Here is a 21685-nt window from a genome sequence, read left to right as displayed (position 1 = left end):
CTCTGATTAAAGTCTTTTAAAGTTTCAGCAGAACCTACAGAATAAATGAATAGCTGCCGGTATTTAATCAGAAATAGACAGTGCTGTGGAATCTAATGAAGAAAATAAACTGATGAACAAAATAGATCCAGGGACACAGAGACATGGAACAGACTGATGAATCTCAGAGGGAAGGCAGGGTGGGGGGCTTGGTGGGGAGAGATTAACCTGAGAACTTATATGCAAATATGCATAGCCCATGGACACAGACAATAGTGTGGTTAAGGCCTGGAGGGTGTGTGTGTTGTCGGGGAGGGGGTCCATAGGGAAAAAAAGAGGACATCGATAATACTTTCAACAATAAAGATAAATTGAAAAAATGAAATAGATCATGCTCAAAAGGCAGTCTTTAGATATTTGGAGAGATTTCACAAGAAGTAGGGTGTAGAAGTCTACGCCTGTTGAGCCAGCAATGGTGGGCTATTCAGGAAGGTGGATCCTACGTGAATATGTCTGGAAGGCGTGCTAGCAGATAGGGCTGTGCAGCTTGGGCACCAGGCCTCCGCAAGCCTAGGTGACGTCCACACCGATGGGCAAGGGGTCCATGTGAGTTTGAGTGACTGCTCTGAAGAACTTACTGTGCAGGGGCACAATACGAACCCCAAAAGGTGGGCCGAACAAATCAAACCAAGCGGAAAAGTCCCTTCTAAGCCACGTCTACAATTCTTCCTGAGTACGCATTCTTGAGCCATTTTATCTGTCTCGCAATTTTCACTTCCAAAGCAAAATTTATTTTTAGCTGATCCCAATCCCCTATAGGCTTCTGAGTCTATGGATTGGGGTTAACTTTCTGTTGCTTAAAGGAACTCTATACACTATACTCACAGTCCTATTTTTCTAGCTTGCTCATCATTTTCTTTTTCCCTTTTGTAGGGGATAAAATATTCTATTCTTGGTCCCAGCCCAAACGGAATTTGGGGAGAGCATTTTTAGAAAACTGCGTCAAATCATTTCTCCGTTTGGCATGGATACAAAAGGCCATATTACCTACCCCACTTAATGCACTGAACACAGATAAAGTTTGGGGGTGGGGGGTTTCGGGGAGCAGCTGAAACACAAAACTGGCTGCTCTTTAAAAATGGAAACTCGGGACACGTGAGCTGTCTCTGAGGCAGAACCTCCTGGGCAAATTTGAAAGAGAATAATGAAGACATAGCAATTAAAAAGCACTCTTCTGCGAAATGTCATTACTGTTGAAAGTTATATAACCATTTCTCCAGCAGCGGAGGTTCACACAGCAGTCACCGCCGGAGTCTCTCCCAACGACCTGTGTCCAACAAAGAGGCCCATGGCTGACCTCCCAGACGGGCGCCTGCGTCCCGCGGGCTTCAATGGGCACCGTAAATAATTTGTAGGGGGATTTGGCCTCTAGAACGACTGTGTGAAAGATGATATACAGCTGCTGACTGGGTTGGAATATTCTGTCCCCACAGTTCCGAGAGAGGAGAGAGAGAGAGAGAGAGAGAGAGAGAGAGAGAGAGAGAGAGAGAGAGAGAGAAACTGAGGAAATGGGAGAGAGAGAGAAAAAGGCCACCATTATTGCTAAGCATATAAATTTTGCTTCACAAAACCCAGGAAGGCAATAGTTGAGAGTTTTACTTGAACACCATTTCGCCCACACAGAACATATGGAATATTCCCCCCAATCTCATTATACTTTGGGGAAAAAAAAGTCTTGTTAGACTTCAAAATGGAATGTTTCAATGTTCCGCAGAGAGAGTGGGCAATGTAGATGTGGGAACACCCACGTTGTCCTCTCTCTTTCTGCTTTTTGCCCCATTTTCCTCAGACCTTCCTCCCACCTCACGTCCAACATGTACATCTCGCAATATTTTTTTGCATTTTCCGTACAGTCTGAGATATGATTTCTCCTCTCTGGCACCTGGTGCAATAGCTCTATCTCCTTGCCTCCCACCTTCCTCTGATCTCTTAGTAGTCTCTTCTTTATTCAGAACACACCAGGCATCCTGCCCTTTTACAATCCCTCCATGTGCCAGTCATGTCATTCCTACAGTCTGTGCTCTTGCCCATCCCTGAGCCTAGAATATTCTTTCCCGGATCTCTGCATGAATGCCTTGTTTTTCAGGCATTCTGACCTTCCCAGACCACCCAAGTAAAAATGCCTCTTCTGTTTTCTTCATAGCATTCATTACTTACTGAAATTATCTTACTCATTTGTTCTCGTGTTTATTTTCGCATCTCCCCCCATTAGAAAGTGGGCTTTAGGGGGTAGGCCTTGCCCATCCACTATAGACCTGAGTGTAAATCATGGCCAAGCCCAGTGTGGGCTCCATGAACTCATTTGTTAAATGGAAAAAACCACCACCACCAATCCTCTTTTTTATCCCAATGGAAAAACATATTGCCTCATCTAATTTAGAAGATGCTAGAATTCAAAAGCTCCACAGCTAAAGTAACAGACTTGGGACTCAAATCCAGGAATACTGAGTTCTGAAACACATGAGAGCCCTTCTGCATTTCCACTGGGAAAATGGAGACAAAGTCCTGGCCTAGTGTTCCTATGGCAGCTCTGGCGCAGCAGGGCCTCTGGGAATGTTGTAGTCTCTCTAAGGTTTCTTGCCTGTGTCGTAAAAATCTAAATAACCACTTCCAGGGCAGTTATGAGAGTAAATGAGGGGAGAAAAGGCATAAATGCCACTTAAACAAGAACCTGGCTGTCATGGGCTGAATGTTTGCATCCCCCCAGTATTCCTATGTTGAAACCCTCATCCCCCATATGATAGTATTAGGGGGTGAGGCATTTGGGAGGTGATTAGGTCATGAGGGTGAGGCCTCCATGATAGGATTAGTGCCCCTATAAGAAGAGGAAGACACAAGAAAGTTCTTTCCCTCAATGCCTCATTCCATTTTTCTTCCCTTCCTTTCTTTTCCTTCCTTCCTTCCTTCCTTCCTTCCTTCCTTCCTTCCTTCCTTCCTTCCTTCCTTCCCCCTTCCCTCCCTCCCTCCCTTCCACCCTCCCTCCTTCCTTCCTCCCTCCTTTCTTCCTCCCTTCCTCCCTTCCTCCCTCCTTCCTTCCTCCCCTTCCTCCCTCCCTTCCATTTTTCTTTTCTTCTTCTCCCTTCCCTTCTTTCCATACATATTGCTTAAGCCCTACTGTGTGCCAGGTACCCTGTCATGATTACCAGGGTGAATAAGGCAGGCAACTCCTTGCCTTTGCAGATCTCACAGTACAGGAAGGAGACAGGTGTGTAACCAAGTTGCTTGGATGCAGTGAGACCAGTGCTCTACCAGAAGTGCAAGGTTGCTTGGGAAACAAGAGGAAGAACACGTAACCCAGGATGGAGTAGGGGCACTCAAAGTGGCTCTCCTAGAAGAAGAAACATTCAGCCTGAGACCTAATGGATTAACAGAAATTAGGGGGTGAAGGGTCCACGTGTAGAGTCATCTAGAAAATGAAAACTCCATGGACAAAGGTCTCAGGTGGTAGAACTTCCAATTAAGACCCAACTTAGCAATTACCTTCCTCTCTGATTTAGGTTCACCATTTTTTGTTTGCTTGCTTGTTTCCAAGTTTCCTAGAGAAGAGAAGAAAGAGTTCTGATGCCTCAGAGAAGATCACAGCTCTAAAGGGAAGAATGGCACAGAGCAGAGATCTGTCACTCATTAGGGGAACAGCACTTCTACAGCAACAAAAGTCAAGAATCCTTGTTCCTTACAGACAGGGAATCTATCTGAGATTCATGCGGGGCCGGGGGGGGGGGGGAGGGGGGAGAAGGGCTCACTGTGCTGTTGAGTTTTGACCATTGGGGTTAGGGGGGCTGTTAAAGTAAAAAGAACTTTCAGGGAAACCCTACCTTGGATTCCTGGAGACCTTTGATAATGTTGTCAATACTATTATTGTCTAAAGCAAGCCCCTGATTTAGGTGACTGTATTCAGTGAGGCTGGGAGCATTTAAGGTCTGGAAATGAAGACCCAATCAACAAAAGCTAAAAGTACTCCTAAGACTTGAGATTATAGTCCAACCTTCCTCTCTGACCTGGATCCTGCTCTTTTGTCGATAAGGAATTCTTAGCCTCTTCCTCCTTCCTTCAACAGAAGTACACAGGGAATTGATGCTTCCTACCCTTTAAGCACATAGTGGGGTTACTTGAAAATTCAAAACTAAAGTACAAATTCCAAAAATAATAGACAAAAAAACTTAATTGATAATTAAAACATAAAATATAGCATCATGTCTGGTCCATGGCATCACACCATATTTAATAAATATATTTCAAATATTGAGTGCCAGTGATTTATTATGAAGATGAGAGAGAATACGCCTGGAGACAGTAATTATGGAAGACTTTGTGATGTGTGTAGGATGTGGGTAGAGTCTTGAAACATGAACATGGCCTTCGATAGATAAAGGGCAGCCACTGTGTTCCATGCAGAGGGGTTACCATAAGCAAAGATTAATATGTGAATAAAATGGATCAATCTAAGTCTTGTTCAAGGCAAGGACCATATATCTTCCTGTGTTTTTTTTTCCCCTCAGCTTTGTTTTATTTTAATCTCTACCTTAATTGCTGAACATAGTACTGTTTTTGATGGATTCTCTCTTTTCTGACCTATTTTATTAAATATTAAATGCACGATCTTGTACTGTGCTAAGAGGAAGAGATAAAATACAAGTGAGGTTCTATTTTGGTTGAATATAAACATTTTTCTATCCTGTTCATGCATCAGAATGTGGCCCCCTGTAGATACTTCTGAGCCCTATACAAGTTCCAGCTGTTATCTTGTATCTGCTAAGTTCTGCTTGTCAAATTCTGTCTATCTCTGAAAAGTACGAGGTGGGAAGAACAACAAGGACTGGACCTTTTGCACAAAGTCATCCTGATCCCCTTCCTTGTGAAAGCCCAGGGATTTCAGACTGGCAGATAGAGGACTTTATGGCTCCAACAGCCATTCTGAACTCCAGCGTAATGAAAGCATGCAGGTCAATTACCCATCTGTTTGTGTTTCTATTGCTATGAATTACGGTATCCATTGCTGACAGCTCATTGGAGTGGAATGAAAATAAGACAATAATTCACCGGGTGAAACTGTGCAGAAAGGGCAAAAAGGCTATGATCTCATTCAGAAGTTCAGCCCTGTCTCCGTGATGGGTCATTTGCTCTCTGGGAAATAAAGAAAGGCAGCTACCTGGGGGAAGAGTGGGTGGGTTCTGGTGCCCCCTTCTGGAGAGAGTAACCTTTTGTGTTCCCAGGTCTCATCACCGATTCTGTGGAGTCATGGAGCAGACTTGGAACCACTGAGTGAAAGATGCAGGTAAGTGAAATTCAGCAGGATAGCACCAATACCTTTTTACCTAGCAGAAGTTCTGAGGTTTGATGGTAGAGCTTTAGTAGGTAGAGGACTCCTTTCTCCTCATTGAAAGTGTGCAAACAGAACCAGAAAACTGACACAGTAAGAATGCTCTAGAGAACCCATGGTGCGCCCTGACTGGTTTGGCTCAGTGGATAGAGCGTCAGCCTGTGGACTGAAGGGTCCCAGGTTCGATTCTGGTCAAGGGCATGTACCTTGGTTTCGGGCACATCCCCAGTAGGGGACTGTGCAGGAAGCAGCTGAATCGATGTTTCTCTCTCATCGATGTTTCTAACTCTCTGTCCCTCTCCCTTCCTCTCTGTAAAAGAATCAACAAAGTATATTTTTTAAAGGTCCAAATGGTATGTGGCAGATTGGATTATCATTAACTCAGACTCAGTGCCACTCCTTGAAGTGTTCTCCTTTTGAAAACATTACCCACCCCCACCTTCTGAACTCAGGTGTGTTCACATGACATGTTTGGGCCAATGAAATGGGGTGGAAGTGATGTGTGCAACTTCCAAAAGGAAGCTATAAGAACCAACAGGTGATTCCAGGTCAGAGCACATGCCCAGGTTGCATACTTGATCCCCAGTGTAGGGCGTGCAGGAGGCAGCCAATCAATGATTTTCTCTCATCATTGATGTTTCTATCTCACTCTCCCTTCCTCTCTGAAATCAATAAAAAAAATATATATATATGTTTTAAAAAGAACCAACATGCGGGTTCATCAGGTTGTCTTTGCCCATCCCCACAGGAATAGCCATAATCCATATGGAGGCCACCAGACAAGCAGAGTCACCAACAATGGTGACCACATCATAGCGTCAGTAAGAAAGGAACATTTCCTTTCGCCAACCACTGAGATTCAGGGGTTGTTTGTTAGCACAGCATAACCTGGCCTACACTCACAGATACGGAAACTAGAAAACTATGATCCAGGGGTGAAATTAACCCACCACCTATTTCTGTAAATTGACTGCATTGGAGCACAGCCACACAGATTGAACTATTACCTATAGCCGCGTTCACAATGCAATGAGAGTTGAGTACTTGCAACAGAGACCAAGTGTGGCCCACAAATCCTGGGACCATCTGGCTCTTTCCTGAAAAGCCCTGCCAGCCCCTGGACGAATTGCTCATTAAGATTCTTTCAACCTTGACTTTCTAAGAGTCTACTCTGTGCTGCCATTCACTGCCATTAAGCAAAGATCAATGGTGATCTTCTGGTGTCAGACACTCTTCCAGGCCCAGGAGAAAAGACAGGGAAGTAGAAACAAAGTCCTCCCTGGCATGGAACCTACTTTCAGTGAGGGAGATACACAAATAAATGAAAGAATAAAAACAGAGGAGGGCCGAAACCGGTTTGGCTCAGTGGATAGAGCGTCGGCCTGCAGACTGAAGGGTCCCGGGTTCGATTCCGGTCAAGGGCATGTACCTGGGTTGCGGGCACATCCCCACTGGGAGATGTGCAGGAGGCAGCTGATCGATGTTTCTCTCTCATCGATGTTTCTGGCTCTCTATCCCTCTCCCTTCCTCTCTGTAAAAAATCAATAAAATATATTTAAAAAAAAAACAAAACAAACAAACAAACAAAAAAAACAGAGGAGGACTGATCCTGACAAAAGGTGTTAGGGGCAGGGAGACTTCTAAATGCTAATTATAACTAAAAAAAAAAAAAAAAATGAATGTGCTCTACACTATGGAAATCACCAAGGATAAACAGGTGACTATACTTTTTAAAAATTAAATTTCATAAAATGTCAACATAAAGATACCCTTTACCTTTAAGAAGAAGTTGATTCCATTTAAATCAAAGGTTCTTCATAGAATTCATGATTAAAAACACAAATTTGATAACTATAAGCCTCCGTGCTGCCTGATCAGCAGGCATCTCCCAGTTCTTCCCTAACCTATGGCCTTTCCTCGCTACACCTGCAGCTCCTCTGCCTCTGCCCCCAAGTGCCAAGTTCTCGCCTGCTCCAAGTTTGGCCCAGCTGTCATTAACTGCATGACCTTGGGACATTAAGGCTGAGGCTTAACCTCTCTGATTCTCAGTTTCCTCATTAAGGCTTCCCTTGTAGGGCTGGTGTAAACATTAAATGAACAATTTCACATTTTGATTATGGTGGTACCTTGACTTCATGATTGGATGTGTTTGTCAAATCATAGCACCCATTTACCTCAAAAGGGTAAATGTTTCTGGATGTAAATTATACCTCATGAATTGGAAAACAAAATCAACTATATGACAACTTACAGTTTTAGGACACGACAATTATTCAACTGATGTCATTTCCTGACCTCACCTGCTTTCTGTTGCTTTCCCTGGAGGCCTCTGGCCATCTCTGGCATCCCCCTGTTGGCACCCAAAAGCATCTTGCACATACCTCAGATTTTAATTGGACATTGATCACATTGTATTATGTGTGTTTCTGTCTGTGTTCCTCTCGATCTGTGAGCTCCTTGAATGGAAAAGGCAATGCCTCATTCACCTCCCATTTCCCTGTCGCCTGGCACACACACGGGCACCAGTCAATGTGTTTGAATGAAGGTGAGTGTAGACGGAATGTGCTTTGGAGAGGGCTGTGCTTCTCCGCTCTGTGCCTAGCATGACCTCCCGTCTCGAGCCATCCCTCATGAGCAGGACCTGTGTCATCTTTCCCAACCTGATGCTATTTTAACTTCAACTCAGTGGAGAAAGAGTCAGGTGCTCAGATGATACGAAAGGACCTGGCCACTAATTTCAGCAGGTATTTCCTTCTGGATCCATAGCTATAAATTATGATTCTTGAGGACTATGATTGCTTTGTGTGTGTGTGTTTTTAAAATATTTCTTTGCATTATTTCTGTGCCAGGTCACAGTTGGTGTGCAAAAATAAAACTGCTCAATTTAGCAACTACTTGGAAAGTCCTTTCCCTCATCACTTTATTAAATCAGGTGTCCTCGATGCTGGAGATATGGAAAATGAATTAGACATGATTTCTGACCTCAAGAGGCAAGGAGATAGAACTGAACCCGAGTGGTCCAGCATTTGCCAAGCTGTTTGCCACAGAATCATAAATCTGCAAGTGTACCCAGAATCAAATACCCTCAGGACACTCTGGGTATTTAATCCACCTCTTGAGACTCATAATGCACATTAGCACAGTTAAGGCACTGAGAAGGCCTGCAGTAAGTATGTAAGTAAATGTGGTTTATGTCATTTAATCCAGGGCTTCAGTATTATTGAGTTTCCTTAAGTTACTGTGAGGTAATAAATAACCTCAAAGTCTCAATGACTTCTAACCACAACGGTTTATTTATCGCTCATTTCATGTTGGCGGGCCTTTGATTCTTCCCCAGGAGTCTTCTTCTTTGTGGATCCAGGCTGAAGGACAGCCTTTCAGGTATATGCCATTCATCTGACAAAAGGAAAATAGCAAAAGCCAAAGCAATGTCTCCTAAAGTGTCTCCTAAAATGAGGCAGGCATTTTGTCCTCTCACAGCCCATTGGCCAAAGCAAATCACATGGCCAAGTCCAATGTCAACTAGGTGAGAAGTGTGCATCTCCCACAGGACAGCACTGCCAGTCACACAGCAATGCCCTGGCAATCCTCCAAGAGGAAGTGAACTATGCAATCCTGTAATCGACCACCAAGTACACTTATTTTTGAACCAAACCTTTTCTAAAAAAAATTAATCATCATATTATTCAGCAATTCCACTCTTAAGGTATATACCCAAAAGAATCGTAGAGCATTATTCAAGCAAATATATGTACGCGAATGTCCACAGCAGCACTATTCACGATAGTTAAAAAGCGGAGGCAACCTAACTGTCCATCAACCTATGACGCCGAACACAAAATGTAGTACAACCATAAAAATGAAGTGTAAGTTAGCCATGGAAAAAATGAAGTGCTGAGACATGTTGCCACATGGATGAACCTTGAAAATACTTAACAAGCCAGATATACAAAAATCACATATTATATTATTTCATTGACATGAAATATGCAGAATAAGAAAATCTACAGAGACAGAAAGCAGATTAATACTTGCCACGGGCTGAATGGAGAGGGAATGGGGAATGACTGCGGAATGGATCAGAATTTCACATTTGGGGTGGAATTAAATAGTGATGACAGTTGCACAACAGTGTGAATATACTTAATGCCACTGAAGTGTGCATTTTAAAATGGTTACATAAACTTTATGCTATGTATATTTTACCACAGTAAAAATGAAGGTTCAAAACAAAACTGATTTGATAATTTGAATAGACTTAAGTCAGTACATATGTGTTGAGTACCTACTAAGAGCGAAACACTGAAGTAAGGAAAAGCGGATGATAAACAAATAAAAAGGGATACGGTCTCTTCTCTCAGGGATCTTAATTACAGCTTAGTAGCCAATATGTACAACTGTGCACATAAGACGAGGTAAATCTACCTGGAACAGAATACAGGCACATCGAACTGCTCTGTGTGCGGTGCCAAAGGACAGTTTAATTCTCACTGAGATGATTTGGGGGAGGAGGAATAAGGATTGACTTAATCATCGTAAAAAATAAACTGGCACCATATCTATCAGAGTCAATGAATTAACTTTCCCAAGTGATTTATTTCTGTTTTCACATCTTGATGCCTGGATTCTGCTCAGTCAATGAGCTCAACAAGGAAGTGAATGGAACCTGGTTGTTAATGGAGAGCATATCACCGCACTGACCATCCATCCCACAGGATCCCACATGCACACTCGGCCAAGAGTTCACTGACAGGTATAGCCCCATATGACTGTGAGCCAGGAGGTAAGTGCTCTGCCTGGTTGGCGTGGCTCAGTGGTTGAGTGGCAACCTACAAACCAGGAGGTCACAGTTTAATTCCCCATCAGGGCACATGCCCTGTTTTCAGCTTGATCACCCAGTAGGGGGCATGCAGGAGGCAGCCAATCAATGATTCTTTCTTATCATTTCTGTTTCTGTCTGTCTCTCTCCCTCTCCCTTCCTCTCTTAAATCAATCAAAATATGTATGTATTTTAAAAGAGGCAAGTGCTCTGATAGCCCTTCGGTCATCATCAGCCTTCCATCTGAATTTCCACCTCTTTGTGCACGACTAAGTCTTGATGATTCCAGATTTCCTCAGGTTAGAGGCAGCATTTTCTAAAGTCCAGTCAGCAGAATGTTGCAAGGCCTCAGTCACTATTCTAAAGGCATGTGATCTTTTCTGGCCTGGATAATTCAGAGAAGAGCTATGGAAAGGATATACCTACCCACATACACAAGTTGCCAAGTAATTTCAGAAAAATCACAGCCTTTCTAAAGTATCTAGCAGAACTTATAACCATGTGCTCTAATAAAAAGCATGGTTATGATTTATATGCTCCAGGTTGAAAAACAATACGGTGTACAGTATAAGAGCACTGGCATTGAATGGGCCTGGCTTCAAATTCTTGCTCTGCCACCTACAACATGGTTTTAAGTCCTGGGAGCCTCAATTTTCAAATCTGAAAAATGGATCTGTGTTGAGGTGTACATGAGACATGGACATTAAAATATCAGCTCTGTACCTGGCATGTGAGAAGTATCCAGTAAATTGTAGCCATCATTATTATTTTATTTCAGCACCCTTGGTTTTCAGGCAACATGCTTTCTACATATTTTCCTATTAAGTGCAATACTAGTATGCATAATAGTATGCATGCATTGCCGGGGGGGGGGGGGGGCAGTGGGGGTGTATTCACTTATCTAAATTCCCTCAATTACCTAAATTCCTGGCAGAGGTGTTTTTATCCCCATGTGGCAGATTAGAAGTCCCAAAGAAGCTCGGAGACTTGACTCACTAGTCCAAGGTCTTGTCACTAGCAGATGTGCTCTGCTGATCCTCCCGTCCTTTTGTTTTCTGCTTGAGTCTTTAACTGGCATTTCAGCTCACTTCTCAGAGGAGCTCCACTTCTCCTCTGGCAACGAAGAGGAGAGGGAGCTCCGTGGCTCATAAAGGAAAACCAATTCTTGGATGTCAGCAGCCGGGTGAAGGTTGGCAACCCCATTTGGCATGAGGCGTTGCTCTTTTATTCAACAGGCCTCATAGACATAGCCATGCAAAGGCAGAAACAGGACTCCCATCGGTGCCTCCCAGACCCTGCTAATGGGGCGAGAAGGACCTCAGTCATAAGCAGTGACGGATTCTAATGAGGCTGATTCTAATGGGGTTAGAATCTAAAGACTGTCTCATCTCAAGGATGCACCGGCCATGGTCACTCAGCGGTCCTCCCGAGGTCACAGGGCCACACGAGGTGACAGATGTGGGAGAGGAGGGAGCTTATGAACAGGAGACCTGATCATGCCCTGCCCTTTCCCTCTACTACCACATTCGGGCAGGGACGAATTACCATTCTACCCACACCTAGAATGGGTTGTGCTGACTCCCAGCTCCCCCGGAGAAGTAAAGTAGCCTGAGGAGCCCAGGTGACTAAAACCAAGAGCCAGGGAACCTTAGGGAAGAGATTTTACCTTTCTGAGCCTCAGTTTCATCATCTGTATAACGGGGAGAATAATCCCTCTCTCCTGGTTGGTGGGAGGGACAAATTAGCTAGTGGATATAAGTACATGCCTGAGAAGGAGCAGCAGCTCAAACCAGTGTTATTTCTGAAAATTCTACAGTCTCTGTTCCTTTCTTTCTACCTCCTATTGCAAGATGATTTTGAAAAGAATGATGTGCATCTGGGAGCACTTCCATTTGGAAATTCTGAATGAAGTGGCAATGAACATTCATGTCCTTTGGTGAACATAGGTAACCTTTCTACCGGGCATATGCCTAGGAGTTGTACCTGCTGGGTCAGATGGTGAGGACATGCTGAGTTTTTAGTAAATACTGCAAAAGAGTTCTCCAAAGTCGTACTCACTTATCACCATCACCCTCCTGCCCCCTGGCAATGCATGTAAGTTCCCAGGCTCCGCACTGTCGCTCCTTGGTATTGTCATATTTCTTCATTTGAGCCCGACTGACTGCTGGGTTATGACATTTAATTGTGGTGTTAATGCACATTTTCTGAGGACTAGGAAAGTTAATTACCTTCTCGAATGTTTACTTGCCACTTTGATATTCTTGTTTGTGAAGTGCCTGTTCATATCTTTTACTCATTTTCTTGTCTTGCTGGATTGTCTGTCTTTTTCTTATTGGGTTTAGGAGTTATTTATATGTTTTGCACAAGCGTTCTCTGTCAGACACATATATCACAGACATTTCCTTCCACTGAGTAGCTTGCATTTTCGTTCTATGAAGAGCAGCTTCGGATGAACAGAAATTCTTAATTTCAATGTAGTCCGATCTATCAGCCTTTCTCTTCCACCTAGTGCTTTTAATGCTCTGCCGAGTAAGTATCAGACTACTGAAGAGTCCTGGGATGGTAGTCTTCTGTCTGATATTTAAGAAGCTTTTTCCTTTCACCTTCCAGCGCCAGAAGATTATTCTCCCTCAGATACCACTTTTTCCCTAAGATTCCTCTATTTAGACAGACAGAATGAATTACTCCCCTTTCTGGGTCTCCATAATAGTATGCATTACTTTTATTATCTCTATTATATATCACCTTGAATCATACGTATTTTCCTGTCCATCCTTTCTCTCTCATCCCCACACTCCATTCCCTCAATTATCTAAATTCCTCACGGTTTTTTTGCTGAATCCTGGTCATGATGCCTTCTAAGTAACTCTAAAATTGGTCTCTTTTCCTCCACCCTGACTGCTCCCTTCATATCTAAATGTGTGACCTCTCATTGCAAGTACTGCACTAGCCTCTAACCAGTCACCAACCTGTAACCCGCCCTTCTCTAATTAACAGATCACTCAAAAGCCAGAGTGGATTTCCAAAACATGAATCTCTCATGCTGCTTCCCCTGTAAAAACCCTTCCATGGTGCCCAGTGTTCTCAATAGTGTTCAACTCATTCATGTGCTGCTGAGGCCTTCCAGGATTTGAAGGATTCCTTTGTCTTTCTCATCACTGGTGTCTCAGCTTTCATCTCTAGGACTTTTTCAGTTCCTCGAATGCTCTTCATAAAGACTCCTCCTCCGTATGCTCCATATCCACGACCCTGTCCTCCTCTCCTCCTCCAGGTCTCATCCTACACATCTCTTTTAGCAAGAAAACTTCCCTGACTCCCTTGTAAGTTAAGTCCACATACAAACTGCTACCATAAAACACTCATATCTTCCCCCATTAAAATGCATGATGTCTATTACTGTTTAAGTCCATCTTTTCTGGTGGAGCATATATTTCCTCCTTGTGCCTAGCTCAATGCCAATATGGTTCTTTAAAAAATATATATATATGCAGGGTAGGGCAAAAGTAGTTGTATAGTTATTGGTATGAAAAATAATACAAAAATTAATAAATAGTGCAAGAATAAACTGTTTCACATGCTCACAACTTTAAACTTACTTTCCCTCCACCCTGTATACAGTGAATTGAAATGAACTGATTTGTTCTCAGATGCTCATGGTCTAACATTAAATTTGGCACATAGCCAGTTTCAAGAAAAGTCTTCATACAACCCTAGAGTCAGTATTGAGAAGGCCTTAAAGACCACTCACTTCAATCATCAACCCAATGGAACGATGATTAAATAATCTCTGTAACGTTCCTACCAAATGTCATTTACTTATAACTCGGAGCCATCACACACTTGAGCAGGCCACTCTAGGTTCGGCATGAATGTGCATTAGAAGATCTATTTTAAACTGAGTTTAAACTGAGATCTATTTTATCTCAGTTAAAAGCTGGGGTCCTTGGAGTTTCCAGTCAGTAGATTGGGCTTAGCCCATTTTATCCATGTTAATGAATTTGACCACCTTTTCTGCAAGACAATCCTTTAGGTATCTGCAGACAAGACGTTTTTTCAAAGTCAACCTTCTTCGGCTATTTATCTAAGACACCCTCCTTCAGGCACACTATGGTTTCTTAGTATCCCCCTTGAAGTGCGACGTGCAGACTTGAGTCCAATGCTTCAATGATCAGTCGAGAATAGGACAAAGCTGTCACCTCCTTTTTGTGTGGATAATATACTTCTAGTAATGTAACCAATGGCAGACCTGGGTTTTGGGGGACTGAGACTTATAGAGAAAAGTAATTCAAAATTAGATATGAAAGTGAATATTTAGAATGAGAAAAGATGAGGATTTAGAAGGTGAGGGAACCCTGGACTTCAAGCTTCATTAGATTTATGGTAAATCAGCCTTTAGATGTCCATATGATCTAATAACTTCCTAGTAACATCCTGTGAACACCTCCTAAATTTATCCCAATGCTAACTCAGAGGTCTCTCCACCTCTAATGTGCACAGCAAGGTGATCAATGCAGACTGAACCCCAATTTCCTGGGTTCAAACCCTGCTGGCACTTCAAGGTCGCTGTAGCTATCACAGGAACTGACGTCGCTGGCACACCTAAATGAGTTCAGACCTTCTTATTAGGCATTACCAAACCCAGCTGTCTACTCTTTACTAAAGGAGGTAGGGTTATTCTTCATGTATTTGAGGATATGTTTTGTTCTAACACTAAACCACTTTCTTGGCCTGAATTTCCCTGAGGATTTTCATTCATTGCACCTCAGTGACACTTCCAAGCCCTCCCTGAACCATTTTCCAACCATCTTCTCTAACAAGAGCATGCATCAAAGAGTTGCCAAGGAACCGGAATATAAAAGTCATATCAATCCCTGCTTAGCTCAATCTGCCAATCTCAACCCAACTTTCCTCCCACTGACATTCAGAATCACCTTACTAGAAGGTCACATTTTGAGTCTGCTCAAAGTTAAAGCATGCCTCTTCTTTTCCTGACTATAAAGTTAAAACATGATCACCTTAGAAAAGTTAGGAAAGGAGCTGGAAGCCCAAAATAGATAACATATAACATAATCATCCAGAGGTAACCTCTTTTAACATCCCAGAGTATTTCCTTACAATATTATAATATTGTGTGTTTTTCTTATTCTTTTACATTGTCATGCCATACATCCAATTGGAAATCATCCATTTTTAATTAACATTATATCCAATCATTGTCACATACACTTGGAAATTCCTTATAAACAATGTGTTAGCACCTGCCAAATGTATGAATGCTACAGTAACTCAGTCTCCTCATGTGAACAATTGAGATCTTCATGTTGTTTCTCTGTTATTATAAATTATGCTTTTTAAAACAGAACCATCTGTACTTAAAGCCTTGTCAGTTTCCCCTACAATCTCCTCTACACTTTATGATGAATTAATAAGGGTAAAATTACTATTTTAAAGGTTATATTATTATAAAGTCATGAGTATATATGGAGCATCTAACAGGACCTGATATATAATATATATGAAATTAATACAAATATTTAAATATAGCAACAAATTAATCCTTAGGATTTTTCCATTCTCACTACAATGCCAAAGAGCTGTCTCTATACCCCATGCAGTGTTGAGTGTTCGCATTTGTCAGCTCTGTTACAAGCACATACACATGCACAAACACATGTGTGTAGGGATATACTGAAGACCACCAATGATGAACAAACAAGGAAAAAATTACATAGAACCAAAAACTCCTCAAACTCTCCTATAGCTCTTAGAATTCAAATAACACCTGCCAAAATACATTGAAAATCAAACACCATAACGTATGAAATCCAGCTGATATAAGAAAGTTTAATATATATTAGATCTAGGGCATCTATCAATAACACCGTTTAGACATTTTCATCAAAATAATCAGATAAAGCTCTCATTTCCATACTTGGTATCTGAAAACTAATGAATAAACACGAGTTTCATGTCCTGTCCATGTTAAATTTTTTAAAGGACTTTACATCATGGATGTCTCAGTTTTTATTGTTTTTCTGTCTTTCATCTTCTTCTTCACTCTCCCAGCACAGCCTGCCTTCCCCAGGCTGCCTCCCCCCAAGGCTGCCTCTCCACCCTCTGGTCCCACCATTGCCACCAGCACCTACCCTGAAGGTGAAGTTTGCTCTCGGTGCTTTGCAGAAGGACAGAACTCACAGAGTCCAGATTGTCGTAGCTGTTACAGCCCAGGGGCCCAGTGCGTGTCTCTGTGACCTGGAGTGGACATCAAGGGGGACAGATGTGAGACATATACCCTTTATGCAAAGTCAGACCCCAGCAGAGCAAAGCTGGCAGAGAAAGACCCTACACCCAAGCCCATGGCTGCTTCCTGAGCACCTTGCCTTTGCCAAGGGCCATGCCTGCTGTCACCAAGTGGAGGACAAGAAGGCAGGCCAGTCAGGCTGGAGGCAGAAGGCACAAGCTCTGTCCATGGTACTTCACAGAGTCTCTTTAAGTAATATAGGAACTACTAGTAAGTGAAAGCGGTACACTTCAAAAGCACGGCCTTTAGAATCAGAAGCACCAGTGTTAGATCCTGGTTGGTCCACTTATGACTTCACTTCTCTAACCTGGAAGGTGGCGAAATTATATGTGATGGATGTAAGCGCCTGATAATAGGGCATATGTTCAAAAATGGGCATCTTACTGCCAAAAGTCTCTAGAAATTGTGATACACGAATATGCATTATTATCAGGTGAGAACAATCAAATTGTCCCCACTTAAAAATAAACTCAGCAAGAAGCGCCATCACCACCACAGCAACACAAAATGTCTGATGCTTTGCTGGTGCATTTCCGAAACACTGTCCTAGAATAACTGAGGTGGTGGACCCGGGGGAGCAGCTATTCAGAAAGATAACTGTGGAATAGGAGCAGTTTAGTGGGGAAAAAAGAGGCTTTGTCAGCCCTTTAGCCTTCACCTCCCATCATTTAACACTGCCAGCTGTGGGGCCTTGGATCTGGAACTTTCTTTTTTAAGCCCCGGCGTCCCCATCTACGAAATGTCACTAATACTCTCACCCACCTCAGTAGGTGAAGGGATCATATTTTTGAAGTGTCTAGCTCTTAGGAATCAATAAATAAATGCAGGACCATTCGCTTTGGGGTTTTTGACAAATCATGCATTCTTTTTTTTTTTTTGAGCAGAATAATAATACAGTTATTAGAACCTAGTTGTTATCGAGTGAGAATCAAAACTACCAATTCGTTTTGCTAGAGATGCCCAGGGAAAGGAAACCCTGGGGAAAACTTCCCCACCCGGGAGGGTCAGCCGTGTGTCTTACAGCCGGCGGGGTCTCCAGGGAGTGTCAAGAAATGCCAGGGAAAGTCAAGGCCCCAGGTGAGTGGGGAAGACAGGGCTCCTGTGGGAAGGGCTGGGTGCGTGGGCTGAGATTTCTCTGAGAAAGCGCTCCGGCTGCACTTCCTGGATGCACAGAGGAGGATTAGCCGGTGACAGTGCTTCGATCTCTCAATCTGGCCCCTTCCAGTGGGGAGAGAACCATTTGATGATAATAGAAGCCAGGCCTTTGCTTCACTCTGACTCTGACGGCTTCATCAAGATCTGCTTCTCTGTGCCAAGTTCCCCAACCACATAATCCCCCCAGTACAGGAGATTCTTGGATAACTGGCTCTTTGTTAGTTGAACTGATTTATTTCTCTCCTTCCTACCTCCCCCTCTTCAGTAACTCTCTCCCGCCACATTTTTCTCTTGCCTGCCACAATTTCTGACTCTTCTGCCCAGGTCTCCTGTACACTGTCCCCCCCCCCCCCCACACACACACACACTTTTTTCCTAGGGACATTGTAGGAAGTTTTAATAACAGACTAGGTCTGCATTTTATTCGGGGGGAAAAATTAGACTGAAGACTGAGAAGCACAAGGCAGGTATAATCTGGTTTTTTAAAATTGAGAGGCAAAAAATCTGCACTGAAACTCTCAGAATAGATTAATTATATCAAAAAGGTCCTCCTCCTTTATTCTCTTTATAAAGGAAACCCCTGAATTTATTGCACTGAAAATGGAATCTGGTTTTTTTTTAAGTTCCCGTGCAGTAAGGCATTGAATTAAAAGTCTACAGCTGCTCTATTTAGTGTGGCTATTAAAATTAATTAAAATGAAATAAATGTATACATTTAGTTTCTCCGAAGCCACATTTCAAGGGTGGCTATTGTCTTGGCCAGACCAGACACAGGGCATTTCCATCACCTTGGAAAGTTCTATTGGCTAATGCATCATGTAGCTAAGCCTGACAGACTGCCTGTCTTTATAAAGTTTTATTGGCACGCAGTCACACCCATTTGTTCACATATTGTCTATGGCTAATTTTTGTGTAATAGCAGCCGAATTGAGTTGTAGCAACAGAGACTATATGACCCACAAAGCTTTCAATATTTATTATCTGGCCCTTTACAGAAAATAGTCACTGACCCCTGGTCTAGAGACTAGAGTTCTAGTCCCTGTTAAGGTACTCTCTATCCGTGAACCCCTGAGCAAATGTTAAAGAAATTACTGTAATTCAGTAACTCTGTGACCTTCAGAAAATCATCACCCATTGTTGCCTCAGTTTCCTCTCTTAGGACAGAGCCTGGAAATCATCCATACAGGAGAACTTTGAGAGTGAATGACAAGATTGTTGCTAATTATGCTATGGCTATAGCCGGGGCTGCCCTAGTGAATCAGTACCGATGGTCATCCCAATGACAATGCCCATGCACTTGACCACATCAGTCAGGGGGTACTGTGAAGGTTCATGGGGGTGAAGCCAGGGATTGTATCTGCCCATCAACTCTCAGAACACTGGGCTGCAGTGCTGTTGTCTTCGGAAGCTGCCACCCAGCCCACCCTCAGGCTGTACCTTGATTGCTCCAGTTGATATCTGGATCTCATGGAGCCTCCTCATGGTGCCGTCACGGTCCACAAAGTAGGACGATGCAAGCTGGTGCAGAGCTTCAACACTTTGAGTGGCATTCCCTGACTTCCTGTCGAGGCGACTTTTATCCATGTACATGGTCAAGGCCTCCTCCCCTGCACAGAAAGGAAAGAAGCTCAGGCAGCCCTACTAGCCTTGGGGTGGGCGGGACAGCTCCAGACCTTGGAGGCTGAAAAGACCCTCAAGCCTCCCACTTGGTTTCGCCCAAATTTCCTTCTGCCAATGAAAATCAAGAGCACAATGAAAGAGAAATAGACCATAGGTGGCTTTGAGCACTAAGCCCCATTGAGACGAAGGTCACAGAAAAGTTCTTAGTCATCAAGTCCAACTCCTACTAATCCATTTTGTATTTCTCACCAGCAGCATCTCACGACTCACCTCCTCTCTTTGAGGTTCAGTCTCTTCTGTAAGTTGATGAATTTGCCATAGATGGCCCCTTCCCATTCCTTTCTCCTCCTTCTGTTTCCTCCTCATCATCCAGTTCCTCCTTTTCCTTTTCCTTTTCTCACTCTCCCCTCACCTCTTCCCTCCTTCCCTTTCTCTCCTTCTCTTTCTGCTACCCTTTCCTAGATGGACAGATGGATGGATGGATAGAATAGTGGAAATCCAAAGAGATAGATAGATGGTAGGTAGACAAATAGATAGATAGATAAAGACATAGTTGAGAGAAAGAGATAGAAAAAAATGTGCTTGTTACAGAGAAAAATCTGAACTGTGAGCTCTGTGAAGTCAGACACTGTCTATATTAGACACTTCTTTATCCCTTGTACAAAGCCCAGTACTCAGCATATAGTAGACAGTAGTGAATAATTAATCTTTTTTCTTTAACTACCTACATATACCAGGCACTATGTTTCTCAGAGTGCAATGGAGAAAAGGTTATATCCCAGTAAGAAGGTTCACCAACACCAAAATTCCTCTCTGCGTTTCCCATGCCTCCACTTGAGTTAAGTTCAGAATAAGACACTCCTGTCTACAGTTTCCCATGAAGCCCTCACTGGTTATCAGAGAGGACATGATCTTGCATCCTTTGAACAGCATAGCAACCTGAATAGGTTTGGCTTAAAAATAACTTTAGATGCAATCAGACTTAGAGTGCAGGGTGGTGGGTGGCGGCCTGGGGGAACAAAGACTCAGTGCTTCTCCTGGTCAGAAGACGAGCCGATGCTCCATTATCATCTGAAGGATAAATGGATGGGGAGATGGATGGATGGGTGGATAGATGATTGACTGAGTAGATGAAGAGATAGATGGGTGGAAAGGTAAATGATTAAATTAAGCGAATACGTTAGAAGGTAGAGGCAAGCGGCAGAGGAAATAAGTCTTCCAAGGGTCAGCTCAGGCTCTAAGGGCCTGTGAGAGAGGAGGTGAAATCAGCGGGGTCCCTCTGGACTGAGGACTGGCAGCAGCAAACTTTAGATCAGGAGGGGTTAATGGGCTTCTCACTACATTATTAAGACTTAATTTCTTGTTTATTAAGAGAATGTTCTGTTTAGAGTTGCTTTCCCATTAGGGCATTGCTGCAAATTGCCTCTTCACCTCACAGAGGCCTTTCCTAGGCATCTGTCCTCGGGGAGCCCTGCCTCTCTCTCTGCAGCCAGACTTGTTGAGGGGAACAAAGTGGACTCAGCCACTCTGGGGGGTATGGTGTGGGGGGGTGAGGCTGAGGTGGGAGCTGAGCACCTGGCCTTCTCAGTCAATAGGGGCTACAACTTCCAGATGGAGGGTGGGGGTCTGAACTCTACTAGTAGCTTCTGGGTACCCCTCATCCTTCCCTGCAGAACCCCTGTGACTTTATTCTCAGCCTTCCTCTTAGACAAGGGGAGATATCCCACAATGCAGGGTGAGAAATGAGTAGACACACAAACATACACACAAGTACAAAAACATGAACCCTGGCACAGAAAAAAAATTCATGCAATGTACACACATGTGCATGTGCAAGCTCACATATACCCATATGTGGACATTGCATCCACAAGCACAAGTCCAATGAGTGAGCCTGTGTGCACTGAGTATGCAGGGAGGTCCACACACGGGCTGACTTATATCCAAGTGCAGGTAGGCATGTGCACACACCTGTCAATGCGTGTTGCAAGCTTATCATGCACATCACACAGACACAACACCCAGGCTCCAGGGGGCTTCCTTTGGGCCAAAACATGATCTTTTGAGGAACGAAGGGAAACTGGTATTCCTGTGAGTCACCTTCCACCCCCAAAACTTCCCTTCACCACCCTCCGTAAGAAAATCACTCATGCCAAGCATTTTAGGAGTTTAAGATCTCAGCAAAAAATTGAGGATCCCATGGATATGTCTTAGTTGTCAGCCCTCCCACCGCCTCCGCGTCTTCCTTCTCACTCCCTTTCTTCCACTTTCCTCTCCCTCAGAGCCATAGAGATGCATTTCCTTGTCCCGCGTGTGACAGTTTACGGACTGCAGTAGTTGTCTGAGTACGCCCTTAGGAACTCACCTGACACCTCAAACAGCTTATCAAAGCATTTCTCCTAAACGGAAACAGAATTCTCCTTGGGAAAAA

The 21685-nt window shown here is 43.4% G+C and overlaps 1 protein-coding gene across 2 annotated transcripts in view; it reads right to left on the bottom strand.

Moving 5' to 3' along the window:
• The window catches only part of BRINP1 (BMP/retinoic acid inducible neural specific 1), a 150238-nt gene that overhangs the window by 29773 nt on the left and 98780 nt on the right, over positions 1-21685 (bottom strand). For both annotated transcript variants that reach the window (XM_081103008.1, XM_081103009.1), the window contains exons 4-5: positions 19072-19241; positions 16325-16430 (exon numbers count right to left, since the gene is read on the bottom strand). In XM_081103008.1, the coding sequence (XP_080959134.1) occupies positions 16325-16430; positions 19072-19241 (276 nt within the window). The remainder of the gene's footprint in view (positions 1-16324; positions 16431-19071; positions 19242-21685) is intronic.

The sequence above is a fragment of the Myotis nattereri genome, assembly GCF_964212035.1.
Source record: "Myotis nattereri genome assembly, chromosome: 12".
NCBI classification, from domain to species: domain Eukaryota; kingdom Metazoa; phylum Chordata; class Mammalia; order Chiroptera; family Vespertilionidae; genus Myotis; species Myotis nattereri.
This window is presented reverse-complemented; position numbering and strand designations above follow the sequence as displayed.